The sequence below is a fragment of the Ischnura elegans genome, chromosome X, assembly GCF_921293095.1.
Source record: "Ischnura elegans chromosome X, ioIscEleg1.1, whole genome shotgun sequence".
In the NCBI taxonomy this organism is placed as follows: Eukaryota; Metazoa; Arthropoda; class Insecta; order Odonata; family Coenagrionidae; genus Ischnura; species Ischnura elegans.
The window spans coordinates 56,205,805-56,231,265 of NC_060259.1; the positions used below are offsets into that span (position 1 = coordinate 56,205,805).

Below are 25,461 nucleotides of genomic sequence, written 5' to 3' on the forward strand. Positions count from 1 at the left end.
ACAAAAAAGATTTTTCATTATTACCATATCACTTGTTAAAATAATTTCAATGCTTTTTGATCTCATACTTTACCTTCACAGGAAGGCTGAGCACAAAAGGACCGACATATTTTTCAAAGATCAATTTCTGGATGTTTCTTTGGCTGCATGAATTTGGGGTCCAGTTAGGGTGCTTCCTAAATATACATCCATCTCTCTTGGCTTTCATTCTGAACTCATCAATGCACACACAACTAACAAAGAAAGTCAGCTCGAAGATATACAGAAAGAATATACCAAAGGCAGCAAAAACACAGAATGATCTCAATGATGGCATGACCTGAAATAAAAGTGAAGACTTTTTTACGAAGATATATTTGTCAGTTGATTAAAACTTAAGTAGTCTATGAATGCCCTGCGATGTTCCTTTTGGGTGAATTCCAGCATCAAGTGTTAAAAAATCAGGGCTCATGATCTTCCTTTATTGCACATGGAGTTTATATATCATATTGGGAGAGTAGGTGTGAGGCTTCCTGGAGTTTCTTTTTTTTGGAGAGAACTGGATACCAGGATGAGCCTACTTTTTTAAATCCTGATGACACATTCTTAGTCTGGAGACATGAAAGGGAAAAGTTAGAGTCCCACCATTACCTGAATAAAATCAATGAGACCTTTCTAAAAAAGGATATGAAAATGATAGGAAGCTACTAATTCTTGATGTCCTCATCCATGAATATTACAAAAGTGGATCCTCAAGTTGGCCTCTAAATGCGTTCCACGGCACATTTAAATGGGTTTATAGAAGTCGCCACATGTGTCGATTACGAACAATTGATCCAAGCTTCACAGGGAAATTAGGTATAATTTGGGGTGGCAACAGAAATTTACATTCATGATGATGTGATTTATCAAATTCATAACTCTTCACTGCTATTTCTTGCAATTACAAACATTTTACTGCAAAATATTGGAAAAAAGTGGATCGCATTGCACTCATCACCACCCAGCGGACATTTTTGAAAGCTGTATCGACTAGCCAGCTCTCACTGCCACCCAGTGAAAACCAGAAGGGTAATGGCCATGATGATTCACCAATCTATCATACTGAGGGATGAGGACCAAAGGGAAGAGGAATTAACCCTTTCACTGCTGTGAATGGACTTTTTCTTCCTCCCGGCCATGCGCTCAGCACTTTCGCCCAACCACTATGAAGGATCGCTAATCCGGGACCCTTTCCTCGATGAGCTCACCCTCGCTGGCCCCTCTCTTCGACCCTCTGAGTGGGGGGGTCGAAGAGAGGGGCCAGCCTCCCCAAAAGTGACCACTCTGACTGCATTTTGAAAATCTATCAATCAACCCGATCATTAAAAAAATGATTGTTTGCATCGCACTCCTGCCACTCAAGCAATCAAGTAAGTCTTTGAGCCATGCTTCTGCGATGAAAAATAACGATTTTGTTAACTTTACTAAAATGGCCATTTTCCAGTGGTCTGCAGCCACGTTTTTAGCAAAGTTAACAAAATCATTCTTTTTCATCGCAGAAACATGGTTCAAAGATGTACTTGATTGCAGGAGTGCGATGCAAATCATAGGCCAATCTAGGGGGGGGGGGGGGGGGGGGGGGGCACGTGCCCAGACACTTAAAAAATATGTGAGATTTTTAATACGGTCCCATTATCATTGCGTTCATTTTGTATTACGCGGTATCCTTGTGCCCCCCCCAGAACAAAATCTTGGATATGGCCTTGCTTGTGCCCCCCCCCCAGAAAGAAATCCTGGATCCACCCCTGATGCAAACAATCATTTTTGATGATCGGATTCATAGATAGATTTTCAAAATGCAGTCAGAGCGGTCACTTTAGGGGAGGGAGGCCCCCCGCTCGGAGGGTCGAAGAGAGGGGCCAGTGAGGGTGAGTTTGTCAAGGAAAGGGTCCCAGATTTGCGACCCTGCGGAGGGTGTACCACGCCCAACCTGGAAGAATCTGATCCATGGCCACACGTAACGCATTTTAACCTTTTCGGCGCATGTGAGGAGAAGGTTTTCAGGGATTGAACAGCAGTGAAAGGGTAAAAGAAATGAAAAATCCTACAAAGAATATCTACGGAAGAGGAGAATAACGTAGGACCATTCCTGGAAATTATAGTCACCACCACTGCAAATGGAGGAGAATAAAGTCAACAACAAGAAGAAAGTATATTTGCCACACGTCAAGGAAGTCATTGACAAAATATCGAAGATTTTACAAAAGTATGACATTGAACAATATTCAAACCACTCAGGCGAATACGATACATGGTTAGAAGAGTCGAGAATAATGAAAAATGGAAATGGAAGGAGTTTACCAATGAAACTGCCAGGCTGGTGACAAGGTGCATGTGTGAGAAATAGGATGAACCACCCCGATTTGGATTAGATAACACAGCATCTCCATTCGACAGGCACGTTTTCAAAAATGGGCAGGTGCAGAACACACTGCCTTGGGCCATGATATCAAAATGATGAATGTACAAACTCTATCCAAGGAGAAACATTTTAAAACTCGATTCTTCGTGGAGGCATTACAGATAAGGATGCACCCTAACAATGTCAACAGAGATCAAAGACGAGAGATTAGCTTATCCTAGCCACCAGTAGTCTCCAGGAGAGATAGAAACTTCCCGCTCCACACCTACTCTTAACCCATCACATCCCATGATGATATGTAAACTCCACTCAAATAAACACAAACTTTTTTTACATTTTATATGGGCATTTGGAATTAACACAAAAGAAACACTGCTGGACAATGATAAATTTGAAAATATTCGAATCTGTAATTCACAATCCATGAGTGAAATAACAGTGATCAATATTAATGCATCTTGTGGAATTAGATATTGCATGCAATTTTTATTCGTACTCTTGTGATAGAAAAATAAGTAGATGCATGCAATAACAAACAATACTGTTATAAAACTGATGGTATTTTATGGAATTTAAATAGAATAATCCATAATTAACATGATTAGTCAAATAAGCAATTTACTTACATTTTATTTTACATATTTACATCTGCATCTGTATGTTTTAACACAAGCTTTGACAAGAACAACTACAAATAGTTTAAAAATTATTATCCACGGAGTAATATTGGCCAATTAAAATCAGTGTGAATATTGCTAAATTTAGGCATCATGTCATGGATATTAGTGAGTGCATCTTTTCGGGGCATCTAAGAGATGATGCCAAACTTTTCTCATAACATTTGTTTCACAGAGTAGGGTTATTAGATTCATATCTACCACATTGTTCTGATAGCTTAATGCAAGACTGCTTACGGTAGTTGTTCCAATAGCAAACGCAGCGATGTCAGTAACAGAAGTGACTGTGATTGAGGCTCCAGCACGCATCAAAGCACACCCGACCTTTTCTGGAACATCCAGCCTCTTCTCCGCAACAGACAGGTTGTCCAATGCCTAGAACATGATATGAAAAAAGGCACATTAAAATCCATTTATAGTGTGTAGTTGCATACAATATTTTTGGTATATTGATGTTATGGATGAAGTTTAAAATTATTACAATATAAAAGGTTTTAGAATATTCTAATGGCATCAATCATAACTCATTTATGTACTTTCACATTCATAGCCCTTTAGATAGCTTACAAGCCTTTTTAGAACCTATTTATACGAGCTTCCACAGATATCATTGTTCAATAGATTAGTCTACATAAAATAGTATCAATTAAACATCACTTGATTGGCATTTGCTGAATCACCTATTTTTCACTTCCCTAGCCCTGAAAAGGATGGTTCACAAACTAAGGACAATTTGCCAAGAAAATGTTTATGCATGGAATATTTGCCTCTTTTGTTTTTCTGATTGTACTTAACTCTCCGTCAGAATGGATTATCAAAGCTCCACAGGATCTAATACCAGGGTACCCAATGATGGAAAGCTGAATTTATGCTCAAAATATTGAACCTCATTACCCTGACAATGTATCGTTACTCACCTGTACTATCACAAACATGTCGTCCACGCCAATGCCAAGAAGGAGAAAAGGTAAAATAGGATGAATTGGTCCGTAAAAGAAATTCAGGTAGAAACAGAGCCCGTACGATGCAAATATTGACTGACCCACGACTGAGACACCAAACAGTGAGAGATATACCTAAGGTGGAAAGAGATTATTTTTAAGAATCAATATTTGCTGAGGGTAAAATTAAGGACCAGCACGATTAATTTTTCCAAATTGGCAGAAAACAGCATGTATAGCAAACTTACACGTTGACCAATCATATTGCATCTGCCAAGCATGAAAATGACGTAGCAAATGATGAGGGAAAATCCGGCGAACAGAACAGTCATGTTTGTCTCCAAGACCATTTGAAGGAGGTCCTTATAGCTGAAAAATAATTTCAAAAATTAATGGCAATAAGTGCAACACCAAAAAACTGCCATTTAAAAATTTGAATCAAAATTGATAAAAACCTGTTTCCAGTACATGGTAATGGAACAAATTTTTTGACATTGGGTTATACAAGGTGGAGAAAAATTATTTCACAAAATTTTAACCCTGGATAGCTGATGCCAGTAGATGCCTAAATAATAATGATGCTTAGGTTGAAAACGCACCATTTTAGAAGTGCAGAAACTTCGGGCCAAGTGTTCTAATTGTCCAGGAACTTTTACTGTTGCCGGATGCTCTATCTTGACAATTCATGACTTAGAATGCTTTGCCTGCATATGCATTTGCCTTTGTTCAGAATATCCAGCAACAGGGCAAACTCGTGGTCAATTGAAGGCTCAAAGTTTCTGTTTTTTTTGCATCAGAGAACAATATATTCCATAATGACCTTGAAGAAAGTGGAAAAAGTTTCCAAAATTCATGTTTAGCCCAAAACAAGTAAATTTTTATCACACCTATAGAGCAGTCAAAATGAATCTTTTGCTGGAAAGTCCCGGGTTAGTTCAAAATTCTTACACTGAATATGATTCTGAAGTCCGTTTTTTAAATTTCGAGACAAAAAAATTCCAAAAATGGTAAAAAGTTAAAACTTTTCGGATTCTTTTTAAAACTCGGATTCTAGCAATGCTTAACTTGCTTGAAAAAAAAATGACAACGTTAAAATTTGTTTGTCAATCTAAACTCACAGTACATGATATGCCCTACCCAAGGTTTTTTTTTTCATCGGCGAACCGTTCAAATTCAACGCCGTTTGAAAATCGTCGTTTTTTTCCGACTTCGCAAAAACTCACTTTCTCCAGAACTAAGAGAAAAAAGCTTGCGATGGTTGTGCTTCTCGCTTTTTATACTATTTCCCGAAAAATTTTCGGCGCCGAATCCGAAAATCATCATTATTTTCCGTGCGTCAGAAACAATGCGAAATGCAAATTTTAAAATACGCAAAAAGTACGTGTGCGTCGTACAATAATTTTTTGACGTCGCTAATTTAATTCAGGATGATATTCACGATCACGTCGCTAATTCACGATGAATGAAGATAAAATGTTATTTATATCTTCTTTATATTTTTTATCTTTAATCTTATTTATATCTTTAATTTTATCTTCATTCATCGTGAATTTATGAGGTGAACCTCATGGCCAGAAGTTTTGCATTTATTCGGCGTGTCATGCACAATTTATAGGCATGATTGGCATAGGATCGTTCTGGTGGCCATTGGCTGATTACGACGATAGCGTCGCTCGGTCAGTAACGGTGAGTTTATTTCCGTGTTGTTTACATCTATTGAAAATTTTATTTCCATTAGATCAAGCACTCGTGAAGGAGAGGCATGAGGATATAACATACACTTACATGCATTCAAATCACTATTCTTTCATATTACACAATGAAACGGAAGTTGGGGGTTACAATGTCGTCCACACATTTTGGTTACAAGTTTTAATTTCTGCGGAGTGTCCGTCCGTTTTACACGAGGTACGTAATTTCACAATCTGACGTCTGCACGAAGGCGCAGTGAGAATTTCGTCGTGTACAGCGGTGAACTGCGAGAACGCATGCGAGAATGCATGGACGAGAGATGGAAAGATAGCCCGTTTTAATTTCGTTCGTGCATTCGCGTAACTGCACCTCATTATGATGAGTTCCGTGCAGTGATGTATCTCGTGTAAAAAGGCCTTTATGCACCATTTATTGACATAAATGGAATCGGCTAGTTCATTCATTTTTCTTATTGTCGATTATGATAAGTTTGAAAAATACAGAGACCCCTATTTTTTCCATTTTTCTATCCGACACCTACTAAACGAGCTATTCGCGACGAAAAATCGATATCCTAAAAATCGATATCCTAGACCTTTTCGTTGGTAAGTTGATGACGTCATGAGCTCCTGTTTACATTATAGCGAGCGATTCCGTCCCTCAGTGAAAAGTTCCAAAGTAAATCAAACAAAACTATAATGACCTCAGGAGGACATGGAAAGTTGGCGGCAACTTACGCGATTTTTTAGTCTTACGAGGCATTGGCTTAGTTTTTATTTATGATTCAGTTTTTTGTGGCCTCTCCTGGCATTTTTTATATTTATATCACCTTTGGTGTCCTTGTACATGGTGTGCTGTGTCTTATGGTGCATTTGTGTCCTTTGGTACACACATAATAGGGAAATTGCATACTTTTTACAAACAGTATATGCTGGTATACTACAGTAAATACTTATTACCCTAATATACTTTTTTCCGATTAAAATTCAGTTTATACACTAGAAAATGACTCCCAAAAGTCTCTCGAATTTCGCGGGCTAAAGAATACCGCCCCCCTACTATTATACCGTGACGTCAAAATTCAGTAGGAGTCGTAGATCCAAGCCCAGTAACGTCGTAGCTGCAGGTTTGGAGGAGCCGGGTTACTTCCAAAGGGGAACATGGCCGAAAAAAGGAAAAACTACAAGTGGTGCATTGTTCCTCCGAGCAATAACACCCCAGAAAATATTTTCTTCAGCGTTCCCAGGGAGGAAATTAGAAGAAAAGCCTCGATGCATGCCGTCCGTCGGGATGAGCGTTACGGAAAAATAAGTGTCGCGTCACGGGGTCGTTGCGTCCCGCCCGAAATGCAACTCATGCAGGGCCGGAACTTGGCCTTACGTTTACGACGAAAATAATGAGAAAAGAGAAATGAGGGACTGGAAACCAAAAAATTAAATAAAATGAACGGAAGAAATGACGGGGGTGGAAAAGAAAATAAGAATCCCGCCTTGCCTTGGCGTCCGTCGATCACTATTTCCTCGCCACAGCTCCGGCGAGATAAAAGCCTTCCTATTCGCCTGGACACAGACGAACGAATACCGGTGCTAGGCCTGCACTGTTCTTCCTGGGCTTCTCAAGCCCTCTTTAGGCGAAAAAGAACGACAAAACAAAAAAACCGAGGCAGGCGGGAAAAAACAAGAAAGGAGGGAAATTCAAATGAAAAGAAAAGAAAAACATAAGGCTGTTCCGGCCCGAACAATAAGAGTACAAAAAAATGATTAATCCATGCGCTACGTGTGTGAAGATAACTTTTATATAAATAATATTTCATCGACTGAATAACTTGAACCGGAGATTTTTCGTTAATTCGGCCGCCGTATAGAATAAAAACTTCGAGACATTTGTTTCTCGATGGGTACGATGGAATCGAATTATTTATGGTACCTGTTCAATTTCAGTTGCGGAAGGACATGGAAAAGTCCATGATGTTTAAAATCAAGGGAGGAAATATGAAAATAACGAGCAACATTGTTCACCATACATTCGACTGCCAGCCAAGAAGACCAGCTTTCTCCTACTTTCGGCGTCAAAAAGATGTGCCGCTGTACTTTGCAAATTTATATCTGGGCCTCAGGGCATGCTATAATAATGAATTATATGTAGTCTTAAAGAATATTTTATTCTAAATTCTGATTTGTTTTTTGCTTTACGAAAAATTGAAAAATGTAGACACGCTAGGGCAACAAATGACTTCGCGCACCGTAAAATTAGCCGTTTTGTCAACTTGATGAAATTTGTATCTCAACCTAGGGAAAACTACAAGGTCCACAGCACTCATCTCCCACAATAAGTTGAAAACATCAATGTAGATTGATAAAATGGCTTTTGCGTTATTTTAGAGCGCATATTTTGTTGTTTATTAACGAAAATTTTTAAACATTATCTAGTCCTACATTTTACCCCGAAAGAAAAAATAAAACGGATGGAAACACTTTTTAATTTATTTGTGATTTTTCTATGATCCATAATATGTAAAGATATTGATATTTGTGAATGTTAATCAATTCAATTAATGCCATGTTGCCAAACGGGGCCGCGGCGGGTAAATCTAGGGAAGCTGCTGTGAGAATGGATCGGAGACGCATTATGAAGGAAGTTGTATTTAAAAAAGAAAGTAATCCAGAGGTGGTCACAAAAAATGAATCATATAGCATTCTTTGATTTTATTTTATGTCGTTGCTTGCTTTTCAGAAAAAGTTGAATCGCAATCTTTCGGCGCCGACTAAGTCTTCAGTTTCACTAAAATACCTTGGTATCATGATGGATTCAGTAACAGGAAGCTTGATAGAATCATCCTAAGAATGACCATATTCCGTCATCTTTACGCAATCTATCGCTTTCAATGAAGGAAAAATAGATCAAATAATAGCCCTGTAGTCACAATAAATAACTCCATGGCCGCGCCGTCGTGCCTCCGCGTACTGAATAATGACGTCACTATACCACCAACCAATCATCGAGTGTTTTCGGTTCTCACTTCTATTTGAAAATTCTCACGAACTTTGATGAATTAAATATCGCAAACCAAGTCATAAAATAAAATAAAACTTTCTCCGTGATACGCAAACATATATCTTTATATAATTTTGGGGCTCCTGATTATATCCGAATAATATGCAAGTCCCCTACTCACGTGCACCTGTAAACCATACCGTTATATCTTACCTACAAATTTCCTGTAAGATTTCCTGTTAGATTCCTTCATTAGCAAATTTTTTATAACGCAAGAGAAAAAATAGGGTATCCTGTAACTTAAAAAGTTGACGTGATGGACAAAAACTGTGGTAATTTTCCTTTTCAGGGGCCAAAAGTTATTCAAAAACAAGTCACAGATCTAAGACAACAAAATACCTATGTCCCAGTGTTATCACAACGAAGAAACATATCACAAACACATCACAACATCAGAAACTTGTTTAGTTAATGCTGTCGAGAGTTAGATTTTGAGGGAACGGACAAAAACCATCGATTTTCAAATGGCGCTAAATTCCGAACAGGTTCGTCGGAGTAAAAACCCAAGGTGTGTAATTTTCAGGCAATTCCACGCAATTTTTTAGTGTTGTATTGCGAAAATGTTACTATAACGTTTTTAGATTCCGAATTATAATATAAGATTCCATTAACATAACATAATATTATTTTACTATTTTTTTTATGGTGCATCATGGAAATTTATTGGCAAACCTCATATTCGGATTCAGCGTCACAAAAAAGTAAGAGCAACACAAATCTATATTGCTCCCAAACTTTCCAACCAAGGCCCTTTTCAAGCACATATTGACAGGACTACTATGACCATTCAAGAGAACAACAGTCGTCTGTACAACACTTTACATGTTTTAGATACTGAATTATTTTTCATGCAGTCATGGAATTCGTCCAACACTAACAATGTTTATGAAGTGGATGGCATTAACATAAAGGCAACAGACGAAGTGAAGTACCTGGGAGTTACGATAACCTCGAACCTCACGTGGGGAACACATATAAAGAATATTTGCGGCATAGCCCTGAAGAAATTAGGATTCGTCAAGCGTATTGTGGGAAGATTTTCGGATGAGAAAGTAAAAGAAAGGTGCTATTTCGCTCTCGTCCGACCGCACCTTGAATATGCAGCGAATGTATGGGATCCAGTGCAGAAAGACTTAATCCGCGAACTGAATAAGATACAAAGGAAGGCTGCGCGTTTCGTCAAAAACCGCTACGGGCGTACAGACAGTGTTACCCAGATGTTAAGCGAATTAGGCTGGGAGCCGTTGGAGACTCGGAGGCTGCGCGCTAGGCTTAGATTGCTTGAACAATTAAGAATGTATATCTTTAAGAGCGACACAGAGAACATAATCTTAGAGCCACACTATATTTCCAGGTCCGACAGAAGCGATAAATTAAGAGAGATTTTTTGCCGAACGGATAGATATGGGAATTCGTTTTTCCCCCGAACAATAAAGGACTTTAATAAACGCTTGTCCCAACCTCGTTAGAGCACTTCTTTTTTTTTGTAATAGCTGTAAACGGCTGGTGTCCTAACACCCCCTGCCACACGCCTTTTAGGCGGCTTGCGGGGTATTATGTAGATGTAGATATCTTATGAGCTTACAATAAAAACATTTTTTCCATAAAATAAGAGATAGGAAATTACCTTCTTTCAGTAAGAGCGTACACCCTCATTCCATTAGGCAGTGTTCTATTTGAGTGCAAAGTCTGTTCAATGAACTTCAGTTCCCAGTCCGGAGACTTCGAATGAGTCTGGAAAAAAAATATCGATTAATAATTCACCTCAAAATTTTCACATAAAGCATGTCTAAATGAGGGTCTCACACACGTCATTGTGGAGAGAAAATCATAAAATAATGAACTCACAATCTAATTAAGCAATCTCTTCCCATATTTTTCATTACCGGAATGTATGAGTGTCATCCGGGAAACGATTTTAACAAAAAAAAAGTGTAAAATATAACGATAGTCGCGAAAAAAAACATGTACATCTCTTCTGAACATTTTATAGCTAAGTTGCGCCGATTTATTTTCTCATTTTCTATCAATTCATTCTTATTTATATTCTAACCAGTTCGAGTCAACTGAAATTTTACCAATAAAGTGTAAATATAATATTATATCTCGGGATAAGTAATGGGTGACTCTACAATCCACCAAAACAACAAATTAGCATGCAAAACCCTTAAATAACTTTCACCAAAATGAGACTAAAGCAACTGCAATTTTGGTAAAGAGGTATTTGTGCACTTTTAGCTGGTGACATAAGAATGTCTTTATGATGCAATGTATAGTGATGTAATTATGCATTTTTAGTGAATATTTTCGTTGGAAAAGCAACTAAAAATGCACACTGAGTCACACATTCGTATGGAGAAAAATAAGTCGATTTGTGTTATCAAGGGCTCAAAGAGAGTAAACTTCATAAGATGCTGATGAAAATGACTGAGAAATAGAAGAATGCGTGATGCTTTGAGACATAAACATTATTATCTGAAGATTATTATTATACGTCTAGGAATGGTATAAAATGCAAACAACAATGTTAAGGGACTAGATGATGAAAAGATCCTATTTGATGGCAGGTTTAACTAACACCCCCAGGTTATTGATGAAAGAAAATGAAAACCGGAAAAAAGATGAACGAAAACCAGATAATATTAGGCTGACGTTTAGTCTCAGACTCATTCAAATACTATATAATCAACATATTTCTCGACATTTTTGGACCTTATTAATTCATATCACAATGAACACATCAATTCCAAATATTTATTTCAAAATCTCATTGGTCTAAACAGGTCAAATTCCACAGTTGAGTGCAAGATTTACATCAGCAATGGATATCGTGAATCATTTTGAGCCGTAATATGAAAGTTAAGCACGGTCTATCGAGGAATCTATGTCTGAAAGCCATAATGAACTAATTAACTTCCAGAATGAAAAATGCTGCCAACTATTGCCGACAAAATATTTCCACAAGCTATTAAGCTCTGATGAGAATGTTGATAGCAAAAGTAATTGATGTGAATCCAAAGAAATTTTAAGAAAAAAGAGATAACACGTAAATTGAGGTGTTATGATAACATTTATGTAGAAAAAATTATTCAAGAAAAATTATACAAAGCTAAAGGAGGTCTTGTTATGATTAAAATAGCATGCATTTCTGGGTGCAAACCACCACCAGTACCTTGCTTAGCATCCAGTTCATAAGCGTAGCCTTTGCACCTGTGACTAGTGTACCATTTTCATTCCATTCCATCCCAGATAGTAGTGGGCCAATATCTTGCAAGACGTTGAGATTATAGCTGTAAATTGATTGATGAATTTACACATTTCAGGAATGAGGCGTTAAAGACAGTACACTTTAAAAATATGCCAGCGTAAAAGAAATGGCGATATTTACATTGAATTTGAGGATTTTAAAAAGTTGACTGTTTGTTCAATTTTTATCACATTTAGCCCACTTGCCAATGACAGATTTGTGTCACAAAATTAAAGATAAAGTTTTCAAGGAAACAAAAAACCATTTACTTACATTATGATATTTACAACAACCCTGAGGATTGAAAAATAGTTGAATTTTGGTTTAATTTCTAGCAAATTTAGCCCACATGCCAAAGCCAAATTTGTATCATCAAATTAAAAAATGGCTATTAAGGGACCAAAAAAGCACAGAGACGACGTCTTGTTTTTAGTTAATTGTATTCAAAGCCAAAAACTTAATCGATATTTTTTGTAATTTATTACAAATAATCATAATAAAACATACTATTAAACGTAAAACTGCAAAAAATCATGCAAATAAACAAGCCTGTTAATGATCGTACCCCACACGTAGTAGCACCGCGGTGTATAAAGGCCTGGTTACACGGCACATTAACACGTACAAGTTAATGTACGTTTGCGTGAATGGTTTTGGTGGACCAGAACGGAACATGTACGAATGCATGAACCAAATTAGAACAGGTTCTATTTTCCGTTCATGCATTCGCACAAGTTGGGTGGTTACACGGTGCGTTTTGGTATTCATTCTCGCGTTCACACATTTAGACATTAACCCGTACGTGTTAAGTGTAACCAGGCCTTAAGAAACGAGAACACCTTAGACACCAATAACCAACATCCAACTCAAGGCACAGTAAAAAATTCAACGCTGTATTATCAGATTAAAGTTTTGAAATCTGTACACTCAGTTTTACCAGTGAGTATTTCATCAAATAAAATGAATACAGGGCACATTACTGAAAGGGCCTCCAAATCTTCGAGTTTTAAGGCCAAAATGTTTGAATGAATATTCTTTCTCCAATGGGCCAATACGTTAAATGTGCAGCTTGGGTGAAAATGATGATGGGTAAATATAGCAGCTTATGTTTTATCCTTTTTTAGAGCCTCTGGAATAAAAATAACTTTTCAAGTTATGAATAAATATTATACCAAGGTAATCTTAAAGTTTTAATGCCCCAGTATTTGAATAAATATTCTTTTTCCAATGGACCAATATATTATACTTTGCAGATTGGGTGAAAGTTATGATTTATAATAGCATATGATTTTGACTTATTTTTAGAGCCTTTGGAAGAAAAATAACTTTCCAGAATTTGAAAAAGTATTATACCAATGCAAATCGTACCAAAAATTGAAAAAAAGTAGAGAGCATAGGAGCTCTAATGTGAGTAGTATAGAAATTAATAGCCCATTTCACAGAGCAAAACATATTTAAACTCAAAAATTTACAAGGGATAGAAAACAATAGTATTTTTAAAGCCATTAATATGTTTTCGTAATTTAATTTATTAAGTTCGAATTTCCGCTACCGCGTACCTACTTCAAGGAGAAAATATGTAGCGATGGAAAAAATTAGCTACACCAAGGGAAAATTCTCGCTAAGTAATGGGAAGGCAAGGGTTTTCACCATGTCATTGCTTTCAGCTATACGGTTTGAAAATTGAGCTAATTATCAATCTCCGTTTCTTAATGTTCTCAAGTTTCAGTTGAATATCTCCGACTCTACTAAATGCTTCCCTCTTGGGAACTCTATGAATTTTGCTAGAACATTATTAAGACGAAACAATAATATGCTGTACTTTGTCTCCATCAGCAATGAAGAAATTCGCAATCTACGCGAAAGATAAGCATCGCGCAGTATAACTGCTTACGAGGGAGGCTTGCAAGCACTGTCGGGATAATGGTTACGATTTTCGTGGCCAACTGTGAAATATGAACTTTTCAAAATCTTCAATTCACTCACCGAACATTCAAATGAGTTTAAAAAAGGCGCCACTCGAGTCACTAGATGGCAGAGTGATCCAAATTTCACAGTAACGAGCTATTATCTGATCTGCTTACCGAAATTTTTGGTCGGGATGGTATTATATACGAAATTTATAACTGTTAACGATATTCCTAGTGATTGCAAATGTTATGCTGCAAAATAATGTGAATATTATAAAAAAATCGCTTTGAGCTCATCATCGAACAGCAGAAACTTATGAAAACCGAATGAAATTAACCGCAAAGGCAAGAGAAATCAACATTCAACGGGATGGATGCAGCCCCCTTGGAGCTCATGCCACGCAATGATATCGACGCTAATGTCCTACTAAATCAAAATTAGAGGATACTGAACGGGTCCACACGATATTTCCTTCATCAACTATTCCACGGCGCAGTAAAAGTGAAATATGGATTATTTTTCAGGTACAAATAGACGATTAGGTCTCGACAATTTTGGCATTTTACCAGTGACGTGATATCTTAAAGCTTCCTCCGTGTAATCCAGCGCTGAACGTGCAGTGAAAATCATCCTATTTAGCTTTCTAGTAGCTGACTGGTAGCTACCATGCCGACTGGGGTCACAAAAATAGCATTCGGAAGGGTCTAGCCCTTTGCATGAAATTCAGGAGGAAGGGAACAATATTTCACCCTAAATTCTCAGGTCGGACCACTATAATCGTGGATAAGATGACGAGCCATGTGTCGAAAAGATTGAAATAATAAAAATGAAGTATTTACACGTTCGAATAACAGAAATAAGCATGTATTTCATCTTCAAAGCAAAAACCTACCCAATGGAGCCACGGCGATTTCAATTCCTCAAGTGCCGGGTCGTTTTTGACCTACCCAAGGTTGTTAGCGTCGCCCGAAAGATTCAAAATACCCCGATATCTTTGTAAGATGCGATCTTGCACGTATCCCGCGAGCTGAACCCCCCTGAAATTTCTTCCTGGAATCACGGCCTGGGACCCATCTCCATATTTTTCATTTCAAAAAGATTTCATGTATTCGTACCAGAAACAAATTAACTTAGGTACTGAATACAAATCAGACTATCATGAATAATATTGAGATATGTTAACCTTTTGGAGAAAATATGATCGCTTATCAGGTCATTTTCGGATACCAAATCAGCTGGATATATATTTTCCCATCCAGAACAACCTATGCAGCTGTGAAAAACAGTTACTTTTTTCCTATAATGCAATTTTTTAATACCAAAAAAAGTTTTTTTCAACAATGAGAAAATTTTATAATTATTTTGAAAATAATATCAATGTATTCGTAAGACGATGATTTCGTAAGATGAAATTAATATTAATAATTCGGTCTTATGAAACGTTCCAGATATTAAAGCTGAAGACCTGTGGCCACACAATCTAATTCTCAAGCATTAACAAGACTTCAACGGGAATAGAATGATATCGATTTTATACGAACGGAAGCATCCCAACTAGAAAGTTTAAAGGACCGACCTAATCATACCCACAGTATGAGTGAACCATTGACCCTGACATTGCGCGGTGAAAGAATTGGTTCAAGTTTAAAGCTGGCTTTTGGCTACCGTTCAACCGTACCGAAATATGACGCCGTATTGCAGCAACGCCAACTTAAGGAGAGAAATCCTGCGCGTTCTTCGTTTGGTTCCAAAAACAATAAAATAATTGAAAAACTGAGTTCCTCACCCTGACGAAACTAACTTGAATCATTCATTAATAATACTGAATTTTGACAGGTGGGATGAAAAAGTGTATTTTCCCTCTTAAAAATCACCAGCCAATGATAAAATATAATATTTAAAAACAGTGAGGTGGTCACTTTCTATCAGTAATGGGAAATGTAATGCGTTGCAGCATGTCAAACACGTAGAGAAGTATAAATAATAACTCCAGGCTTTACTTTGTGAAACCTCTCCATATTGGAAGTAAGCAAATAAAACTTTGTAAGGTTCACTGTTATTTAATTATGGGCACGACCCGGGTTTCGTAACTTGGTTACATCGTCAGGTGACTGATCTTGCATGCATCATACATTTATACACAAAGTACACAAGTGACAGTGAGGACATCTATCGGAAAGGAAAAGGACTGGTTGAAAGGATCTCACTATTCCATTCCGTGTTTAACCCTCACCCCCCGCCCTTTCAACCAGGCCTTTTCCTTTCCGATAGATGTCCTCACTGTCACTTGTGTACTTTGTGTTTAAATGTATGATGCATGCAAGATCTGTCACCTGACGATGTAACCAAGTTACGAACCCCGGGTCGTGCCCATAATTAAACAACAGTGAACCTTACAAAGTTTTATTTCCTTACTTCCAACGTAGAGAAGTATGTTGTCACAAGTGCATCAAATCATGAAGAAGTTGAAGCTGTAAAGTTATATTCCCGGGTCACTTTTTAACCCAGATATTCGGTCGTAAAAATGCGAATGAAATAAAAATGCTAGTATTTCGTAGCACGAAAGAGACAATGCCCATATCATAACACATATAATGATTCATAAGAATTAAGTCCGCTTCGAGGATGTTATCACCGGAAATGATTCAATAATGCTCCTCTTGCGAGGTCTTCGGCATAGCTCGTGTTCCTCTTTCATTTCCTTGCTAGTGCTTGCACTTACAAGGTTTCAGCTAAAAGATAGGACGCTCACACGCGTATCTTTCGAGTGAACTATCAGTAGGCGTTTCAACCAGTCCCCGATGACGAAACTCCATCGAAGAGCCCAAAGAGGGATGCCAACTTTGAAGAATAAACAAAAAACATCAACCAGTACCAGGAGTTTGACAGTCATACGGAATTTTAACAAAATATGTGCGATAGGAATGGGAAGTTTAAATTTTGAATCAAATTGGTGAATAAATTCTAGTATATTTCAACGATAAACTTTATCAATCGTATAAAAATTTTGTAGTTTCTTTAATGATACTAAAAAAAGAGATGCTAAAAATAAACCAATTTAAATATTTTAATTTTAGGATTTAGCAAAAAGTACGGCCTTAATTTATGATACTTCAGTTTGGTAAGCGTAAAGCAAGCTAAATTACTTACTTAGAAAAGAAAAACAAAAAAAAACGGTTAAGTGAAAGGATGAAGAATTTCGAAGCTACGCCGTCGATAACACCTGAAGTGACAATGGATTTGGAATGGCCACTTAGATTCAAAAGCTCAATCAAAAGTGAAAATAAAAATAAGGAGCAGTCTCCTTGGAGTAACACAAAAAAGAACAATTGAATCACGCTTCCGAATCTCTTGGAATCGAAGAATTAAAGACTCTCGTTGCAACGGATTGGAGCATGTACGATTGAAAAGTACTCTCATAAGCCTAACGGATAAAATGAAAGTAGTATTTCATAAGTTGATAATGGAACATGGACCACAGTATTTACAGTAATGATGCAATTAAAAATCATCAAATACCTGTGTCATTCAGTAGTCTTTTGGAATCAATATGAGGGACAGAGAAGGCAATGAATTATTCGTAGGGTTTTCAGAGAAAATCATCAGTGGAAAAATTTGGCATAGTACATGATTTTTACCGGGCAGATTTTGTGGTACAATAACTTTCGGGCGTAAAAAATCCCATTTAACGGATTAACATTACAACTAGGTTGCATGCTGTTTATCCTCAGGGTTTCCCGCTACTGTGTTAAGATTATTGATGACGATGGAAACGCAGATTAGCTTAATATCAACAGTTTGATCGCACTCGAGCAGTAACTGTGATTATTAGATTCAGTGGAATTAGATTTCATTTTTTGAGGTCTCACACTGAAGCTATTGCGTACAGTTGACTATACTTTTCACATGATTTTTCTTAAACCTGTCGGTCAGTTCATTTAGGATTGCGTCCATCGTGACTAGCTACGGAGTTCGGATCCCCGCTGTCGAGGGAGTTTTGGGTAAGTTATGAAGTTTATCAATGGTATTACACCTGTTCAAGAAAAATCGCAGATAAGATGGTCCGATTAACCCTTAAAGGACCAACCTTTTTCCGGGTACACCGTGGACCAAGGGAGGGTCAAAAAATGTCCACTTATATTTTTTCTTTTCAACTACTCATGAAACAGAATATATCTTCAACAATTGTGTTTTTATGTTGTTAAAACATTTTAAAAGTTGTTTATCCAGCTGAAAGTCATGAAATCTCAATAAAAATATTGAAATTTTCAAATCTTTTTAAACTGATCATAAACGAAATTATGATAAAACTACTTCACAGAGGTTCCGGGTTTCATGCCCTTATTTGAAAATGAAGTTTCTAAATCACCAATAACTGGGCATCTAAATTAACATTAAGGCATAGTATTTCAAATTTAAGTCAATTTTCAGCAACCGTACTCCAGGACAACAATTTTATAATTATTTAAAATAAACCTAAATTTTTCCACTCCGTTTTCAGTTACCTAATTTAAAAGTACATGATAAATCATAATATGTCTCCTGATTTAAAAAAAATGTTATATAGTTCGTAGTATTTATTTATCAACAACCATATCATTCCGATAGTGTTATAAAATTATTAACATTAGCAATCACTAATGAATAATCAACTCGAATCTTCTGATAAGGCAGAATTATTGCCTGCATTGCATGCGTTAGTTTTTATGCCATGTTTACCGCAAATATATTACTGTTACATATAGTGCATATAATCATAGTTTTTTATAATTTGTTTGGTTTTTCTCTTTTTGATGTGAGTGCGTTGCTGCACGCGTGGATACTTAGTTGAAAATCTAGTTTCTCATATTTGAGGACAGGGCCACTTCGTTGGAGGAAGTGGAAGAGGCCATGAATGCTATCGTATGGATCAGACTTTCAGATGTCCCCGATGGTCCCGACTATTCAACGAAGAAGCTAACACCCCCGTCCATTCCCCCCCGCAACTACAGCCAGTCATTGCCCCATTATCCCCCCGCCCTGGGCCCACCCCCTTCATTCGCTTTGTTTCCACGAGCCTCTTTCATGTTTGCCTCTCCATCATTCATAAGGCGGAGCTCCACGACGGACCGAATTCACAATGTGGCAGAATGCGAGAAGAGAAAGGCTGACCACCATATTTATAGGAGACACTGCCCTCTGCCGTCCACCACGGATAGGGATTTTCTCATTCCTGAACTCTAAGAGACCTGATGCCCAGATAAAAGGGCGTAATATTTGTCCACATTCGAGTCACAGGAATTATTCCTAGCTCTTGTTACAGAGACAAGTATCCTTCCAAAAGGGCATAATTTTCCCTGCCTCTAAGTCAGACAATGGGGAATTTGCAAGGGTCATCAATTGCAATAAAAACTATTTTCAACAGGTAAAACGTTGAAATTGAGCTAGCAAAAATACCCCTCTCTTAAACTTTTCTCCATTCATCATCAAAATAAGCAAAAAATTGACTTAAAAATCAAGCACAGTATCAGTGAATGTGTGCCGACCACTGTGCGAAGACACCCGAGCCCTGCCGAGGCCAGGTGTGACGTCATCGGTGCCTAAATTGCCTTTTGAGTAGGGAAATACACCGAAATACTGTTAACATTGTTTTGACGGAGGGTTTAGTCGTCCATTGTCACTTCATGTTTTGTTATTCTAGAGTAAGTTATCCTATTGTTGTTGTGCCACGATTATTGCTTGAGATATTAAAAATACACCATCGGGATGATAAAATACGGCTCTTTACCTCGTGTATTTCAGTAACCAGAAAAATAGATGATTACGTTGTCGCTCGTTCGGATATTATGCCTTTCAAATTTTGTGAGGTCTTCTCTTGGATGAATGAGAGCAGTTCACAAAAATACGGTGTCTCGAGTCCACTTCTAAATCTACTCACTACCCTGCAAGCCTCCTAAACAGGCGTGTCGTAGGGGGTATTAGCCAGCTATCTACATATAAAAAGCAAATGCAGAAACAAAATTACGGCTAGTCCTTTATTTAAGCGATTGATAATTTTGGCTACTTTGACGTATATAGCGTCATTTTCAGCTCTAGATTTCACTTTACCCGAATTCCGATTCCAAATGAAAAAATATGCAACAAATTTCCATTTCATCTGTTTCATTTCCTACACTTATTTTTTTCTTTTGAGTTATAATCTATAACACCCAGTTTAAGGTTTACCATGAATTCCAATTTTATCCATTCGGTATCAGACTTCTAACAGAGGCGCGAGTGAACAGTTTCAATAGAAATTAAAGGTCTACAACCTAAGCTAATCAAAATCGATTTCAGCAACAAAATGAAAACTTCATAGCCTGAACAAATACCATAATATTTCTGAAAATAACCACGAATTTCGGCATTTTATTGTAATTAATTCTCTTAAGTTTCTTCTGTGTCAAATCTTTCTGATACACCAATGTTCATACGTGGATTTAAGGGGGGGGACTGCAGGTGCCCCCCGCAGACACTTAAAAAATAGATAATATTTTAATACTGTTACCATTAAATTCGTTTTCTTTTGTACATTACGGACCCTCAATCATTGAATTTGATATAAATAACTTTCACATTAAAATAAAGAGAATATTTCGTGCAGTAATTGTTTTATCTTGTTTTAATCTCAAGTATGAGTAGATCGTTATCTGTCAGACACCTGTGCCCCCCCAGAAAAATCCTGGATCCGCCCCTGCCAGTGTTCATATAATCTATGTCATGAAACCAAGGAAGGGACATATTTTCCAAAGCTGTGCGGTGAGCCCAATCACTTAAATTGGTCGAAAAAGGTGAGCGAGAGCACTCAGCGAAATTATTCGCGAATGAGATAGAATTCAGCAAAGGAAAATGAGATGCTTGTATTTGAAAAAGCTATTTACTTCTCTGGGTCAAACAAAGCCCGGAAGCTAACACAATGAATGGGAAATTACTACGGCCAAGATTTACATTGTAATTTACGACGGTTCGTGGAGAAAAGAGAGGTTTTATTTATGTGATAAGAAATATTTTCTCGGAAGATTTCAAAAGCCCAGTCGAATTTAGTATTTCGAGGAGAAATTAGAAGCACTTCACACAATTGACCGGAGGTCGTTGGGAGGTATAAGTCTAACAAACTCGAATAGTGAAATACGACAATATAAGGGCAGGCTCAAAGAGCCGCTCAAAAATGAATACAACGGAGCCTTGAGTGAATATACTAATCTATCAACAACTTTCAGTCATTGGCTCTGATCAGCTAAATTCTCATATTACGTACATCTAACTCGCCAATGGGAAGGTGGAGAGCAATAAAATTACGACAATATGGAAGAAAATCCGTGTTAAATTGATATTAACGCTAAACATATGAATAAAAAAAGAACAAGCATACTGGATAAAACAAAAAATTTAATTTTATACTGGAATTACAAAATTGAGTTTTTATAGTAAATTTTATATTGAAAGCGGATGAAATGCTATTCCAGAGGCCGATATCTGCAGTAGATGTCAATCGGATTTTGAAAGCAGTCATGTAAAGATAGCTGAAGTCTGAAAAGTTGATTTACCCTCCAATTTAATGAATGCATCTACAAAATATCGACGGAATCGTCTCTCATTCTCAATCAAACAATGAAAACTTATTATTATCGTATTGGTTTCGTTGGGGGTCCCTCCGGTATAAAACTTACAAGTGTGGCACAACTACCAGCGTAAGAAAACACGCGATCATCTAATAACGCATTTTTTTAAGAAACACTTTTTCACGATTCAACGCATATTTCAGTCATGTTCTCTTAGCGTTCTATTTGAATAGCATTAATTCCGATAAATAATGAAGGAAAATATTTTTCTTATTTTTTCAAGCCAGTACTTCCAGAGATGGGGAGCTAAACATAAAATATGGCGATAATTCCAACTGTGATCAATAAAATGCTTGCTGCTTCAGAATATGAGAACAAGTATCGGTTTGGCCGCGCCTATGCAATAACTTTTGAATGGCGGGTTGAAAAAAACTACAAGAGCAGTATCCTGACCAGTATAGTTAATTGTCAGCATGGAAGACTGCTGGTTTTCCCAGACAATGGTCTCAACAAAAATTGCATGCAAATCAGTGAATTGATTTTAAAATACTGCATTCATTATTATTCATAATAAATGTATAGGTAGATTGTTTTTGAAAAACAAACTTCCTATTTAACTCTCCCATAGATTTCTTGAGCGAACAACTACAACAACGCGCTCTGTGTTTGAATAGAGCGTATTCATTTTGTAATGAGTACGATCTATGACGGAGAAGTTCGTCCCACTTTATCCTGCAAGTTCAATCTTTTCAATGCTAAATCTGCTATGAAGGTTAAAAATATCTTCAGGAAAAATGCTACTGCGATGAGGATTTTCAAATGAAATCGGGAAAAATCAACAACTTAGATTTGAATTTATCATTGAAAAATTCTCTAAATGATTAAAATGTATCACCACATGAAAACCATTCTCACGGAAATAAGTTCCTTGAAATATTCATTCCATCATTAACAAGGGAAAATGATAAAAATATATTGCCTCCCATTTGATACATAGATAAATTGCTTTGACACATTGATTATCGATGCGTAGTTTTCCGCGGCGTTGTCTAGATGATGTCTCCATGTTTCTGGGTTTCACCGCGTGGATTTTCTTCGTGACCACAGTTTCTCCGGTATTCCAACCGGCGTCTTCAGGTCGATGTCGGGATTCACCTTCTTTCACCAATCAGCATCCAGCATGACAAATTGGCGCCAAAAATGAACTATATAAGTCACCAAAAATTGAATCCTGACATCGACCTGGAGACGCCGGTTGGAATACCGGAGAAACTGTCGTCACAAAGAAAATCCACGCGGTGAAACCCAGAAACATGGAGACATCACATTGATTATCGTTGAGTCTGTCTCTTGCATGAATATCGCACGGCGGAAATAACGAGGATAGCATCACTGTAGCAAATAAAGGACATTTTTTCATGCATATCGTAATTGAGAGAGGGTAACTTCCAAGTAACAATTTAAATCAATGCTTTCTCCGACTATTAACATCCTATTAGAGTTCCATCATGCATCAATCACTATTGAAAGGGAATCGAAAAATTATCATGCATTGAAGGGAGGATAGTGGCCTCTAAGGCCAAGCTTTCTATAACTACACATTTACAAAGCATTGAATTGTGCGTAATCAGTGATCATTTGACAAATAGAAATCTATTATTTTGAAGCAAGTATGTAAAGAGTTAGGGAGAGAGTCAGTCGGTCATCAAGATTTTATAACTGCCCATTTATAAATTTTCCACCGACATTTCCCTTATGATTGAAGACAAAGACACCAGTACTCAACAATATGAAATCGGCATCTTTAGTGACAAATATCAGTTTTCCCTTCTAATAACCCGTATTTTATACACCCCACATTTTCATTCAGTGTCATACTAACTTTTTATAAGCACATAATGGCTAAAGTAAGGATAACCAATGAAATCTCACCCTGCATTGATATTTTTGGTGATGTTTTTTAGAATATCATCCTTATTAAATTTTTCCATATCCTCCGGTTTCATTCCTGGCCACAGTTTCAAGATTGACTGAAAAATGCAATCGTTATGGAAAGATCCAGTTGGAACCGTCATTTCTATTTCCTTCACGATTGTATCTTCGTCGAAAGTGCTGTTGTCCGTCAAGAACCAAGACAGATACCTGCAAAGTAAAGGAAAAGGGAAAAATTATAAGTTTCCACAAAATAGGAAAATGAACGTGAAATCAAGTGTTATTGAATAACATGGAACTATTGCAAAAATATAAAAGCTAAAGCCAAATGGCCGCAAAACTTCTTTCTCCAAAATTCTTCACAGTTTTGTAGTCACTTTATTGGCCAATTGAGTTTATCTTTCATATTTTCCATTAGCGCGAACATTTCCCTTGATTTCAAGGGAACTATACTAGTTAGAGGCAATGATAGAGGAAAAATCCTCAACGGAGTGATTTGCGGATTACATCGTTAACGCGAAGCTCTACCAACTTTTGATTATTGATATCAAATTATGAGTATATCTAATTATTTCAAAGAAATAAATAAAACAGGAGTGGATTTAAGAAGAAAAAAACATTTCTCCTTCCAGACTTTCGGGAAAAATTGACTCATAGGTATAAGCATAGTTATCGAGATCAATGGAATGGCATAAACCTAAACATCTTAAACTATATAATTATCGAGAAATAGAAAAAATTAAAAGTGACAAATTATTTTTCAACATTTGTAAACAAAAATGGAGATTATTAATGAAAAATACATTAATTAGACTTATAACACGCTTTTTCCAAACGCAGTATAAATTGCACTAAAAAGTAAAAAAATAAGCTCTCCATCACTAGGGAATTAAAACGTGGTGGCCAATTCATTAGATATTAGAGTAGAAGAGCCTGGGTGTGTATAGATTGGCGCGCAATATTAATAGCCAAAATAGCACCCACGCTTTTGATGAAATGCTTTTATTTACATTTTAGTTTTAGTTACATAGAACATTTCGTTTACTAAATTATAATTTTTTATTATTTTGCGGGCTGATGATGAAGAAAATTGAGTCATATTTATCCAATATTTTATTTAAGAAACCACCAAAACGTTTTTCCACAAGTCCTACGAATTAAGGTATTTTTACAAAAAAAAACATAAAATGGAAATTCGGGAATGATTTTCGAAAACCTTTAAAGGCTCGTATTCTTCTTCCACGGCGGTTGGCTCCCAGTTCAGACATGGTGCATAAGCCACGCACTAATTGTACCAAATCGAGCAGTATGAGCTAAAAACGCTAAGGTGAAACATTTTATCACGGTCTCTTCTCGGATAACAGACTAACTTTAACAGTTTCAAAGAGATTTTAAATAATTATTTATCCCAATTATTGAAACTACTAATTATACTTCCCCGATAATAGTACTTAATATGATAATTACACACCATCTCGGATAAATTCCTTCATTTGAAAATTATTGGCAGGTATCGACCACCCCAATTGATTTACAAAGGTAGAAAATGGAAAGCTGTGATTAGAGGAAAACAACTGTCAGTTATATTCGTGGCCATTCATAATAAATATTCATTGCTGCTCTCAATAGGTATCTCATTAATCAATACTCTTTATTATAGAAGAACTCCAGATGATCGTGAGATACTTGTTTGCGTGACACTACGAGATTCGGCCTCTCTCTCTCTTTTCGGCGTGCAAAGACGAAGCGCAAATAGTATCTCATCATCTCTAGAAGCAATAATTCACATGAAAATTGGGTAATGTTGACCAATCGTTAATAAAAATTCGGTCTAGATCCTCCCCTTTACAAACACAGCAAGTAAGAACGAAAATGCGAGTGAATTGAGCGAATTATATTAATGCCTTATATGAACTGTAAGGTCCCATGGATTCGCGTGACGAAGAACAAATATGCCACTGAAGGACAGATACAACCGTAACCGAAGGCCGAATGATCGGCCTCGCCTAAAATGAAGCCAGCTGGGAATAAAAGTTCAGGGAAT

At 36.9% G+C, this 25,461-nt stretch overlaps 1 protein-coding gene across 1 annotated transcript in view; it reads right to left on the minus strand.

Moving 5' to 3' along the window:
* Positions 1-25,461, minus strand: part of LOC124170821 (patched domain-containing protein 3-like) — a 296,489-nt gene that overhangs the window by 18,768 nt on the left and 252,260 nt on the right. Inside the window, exons 4-10 of the mRNA XM_046549796.1 lie at positions 23,418-23,627; positions 11,920-12,037; positions 10,375-10,481; positions 4,250-4,370; positions 3,978-4,136; positions 3,298-3,435; positions 74-319 (exon numbers count right to left, since the gene is read on the minus strand). Coding sequence (XP_046405752.1) covers positions 74-319; positions 3,298-3,435; positions 3,978-4,136; positions 4,250-4,370; positions 10,375-10,481; positions 11,920-12,037; positions 23,418-23,627 — 1,099 coding nt within the window. The remainder of the gene's footprint in view (positions 1-73; positions 320-3,297; positions 3,436-3,977; positions 4,137-4,249; positions 4,371-10,374; positions 10,482-11,919; positions 12,038-23,417; positions 23,628-25,461) is intronic.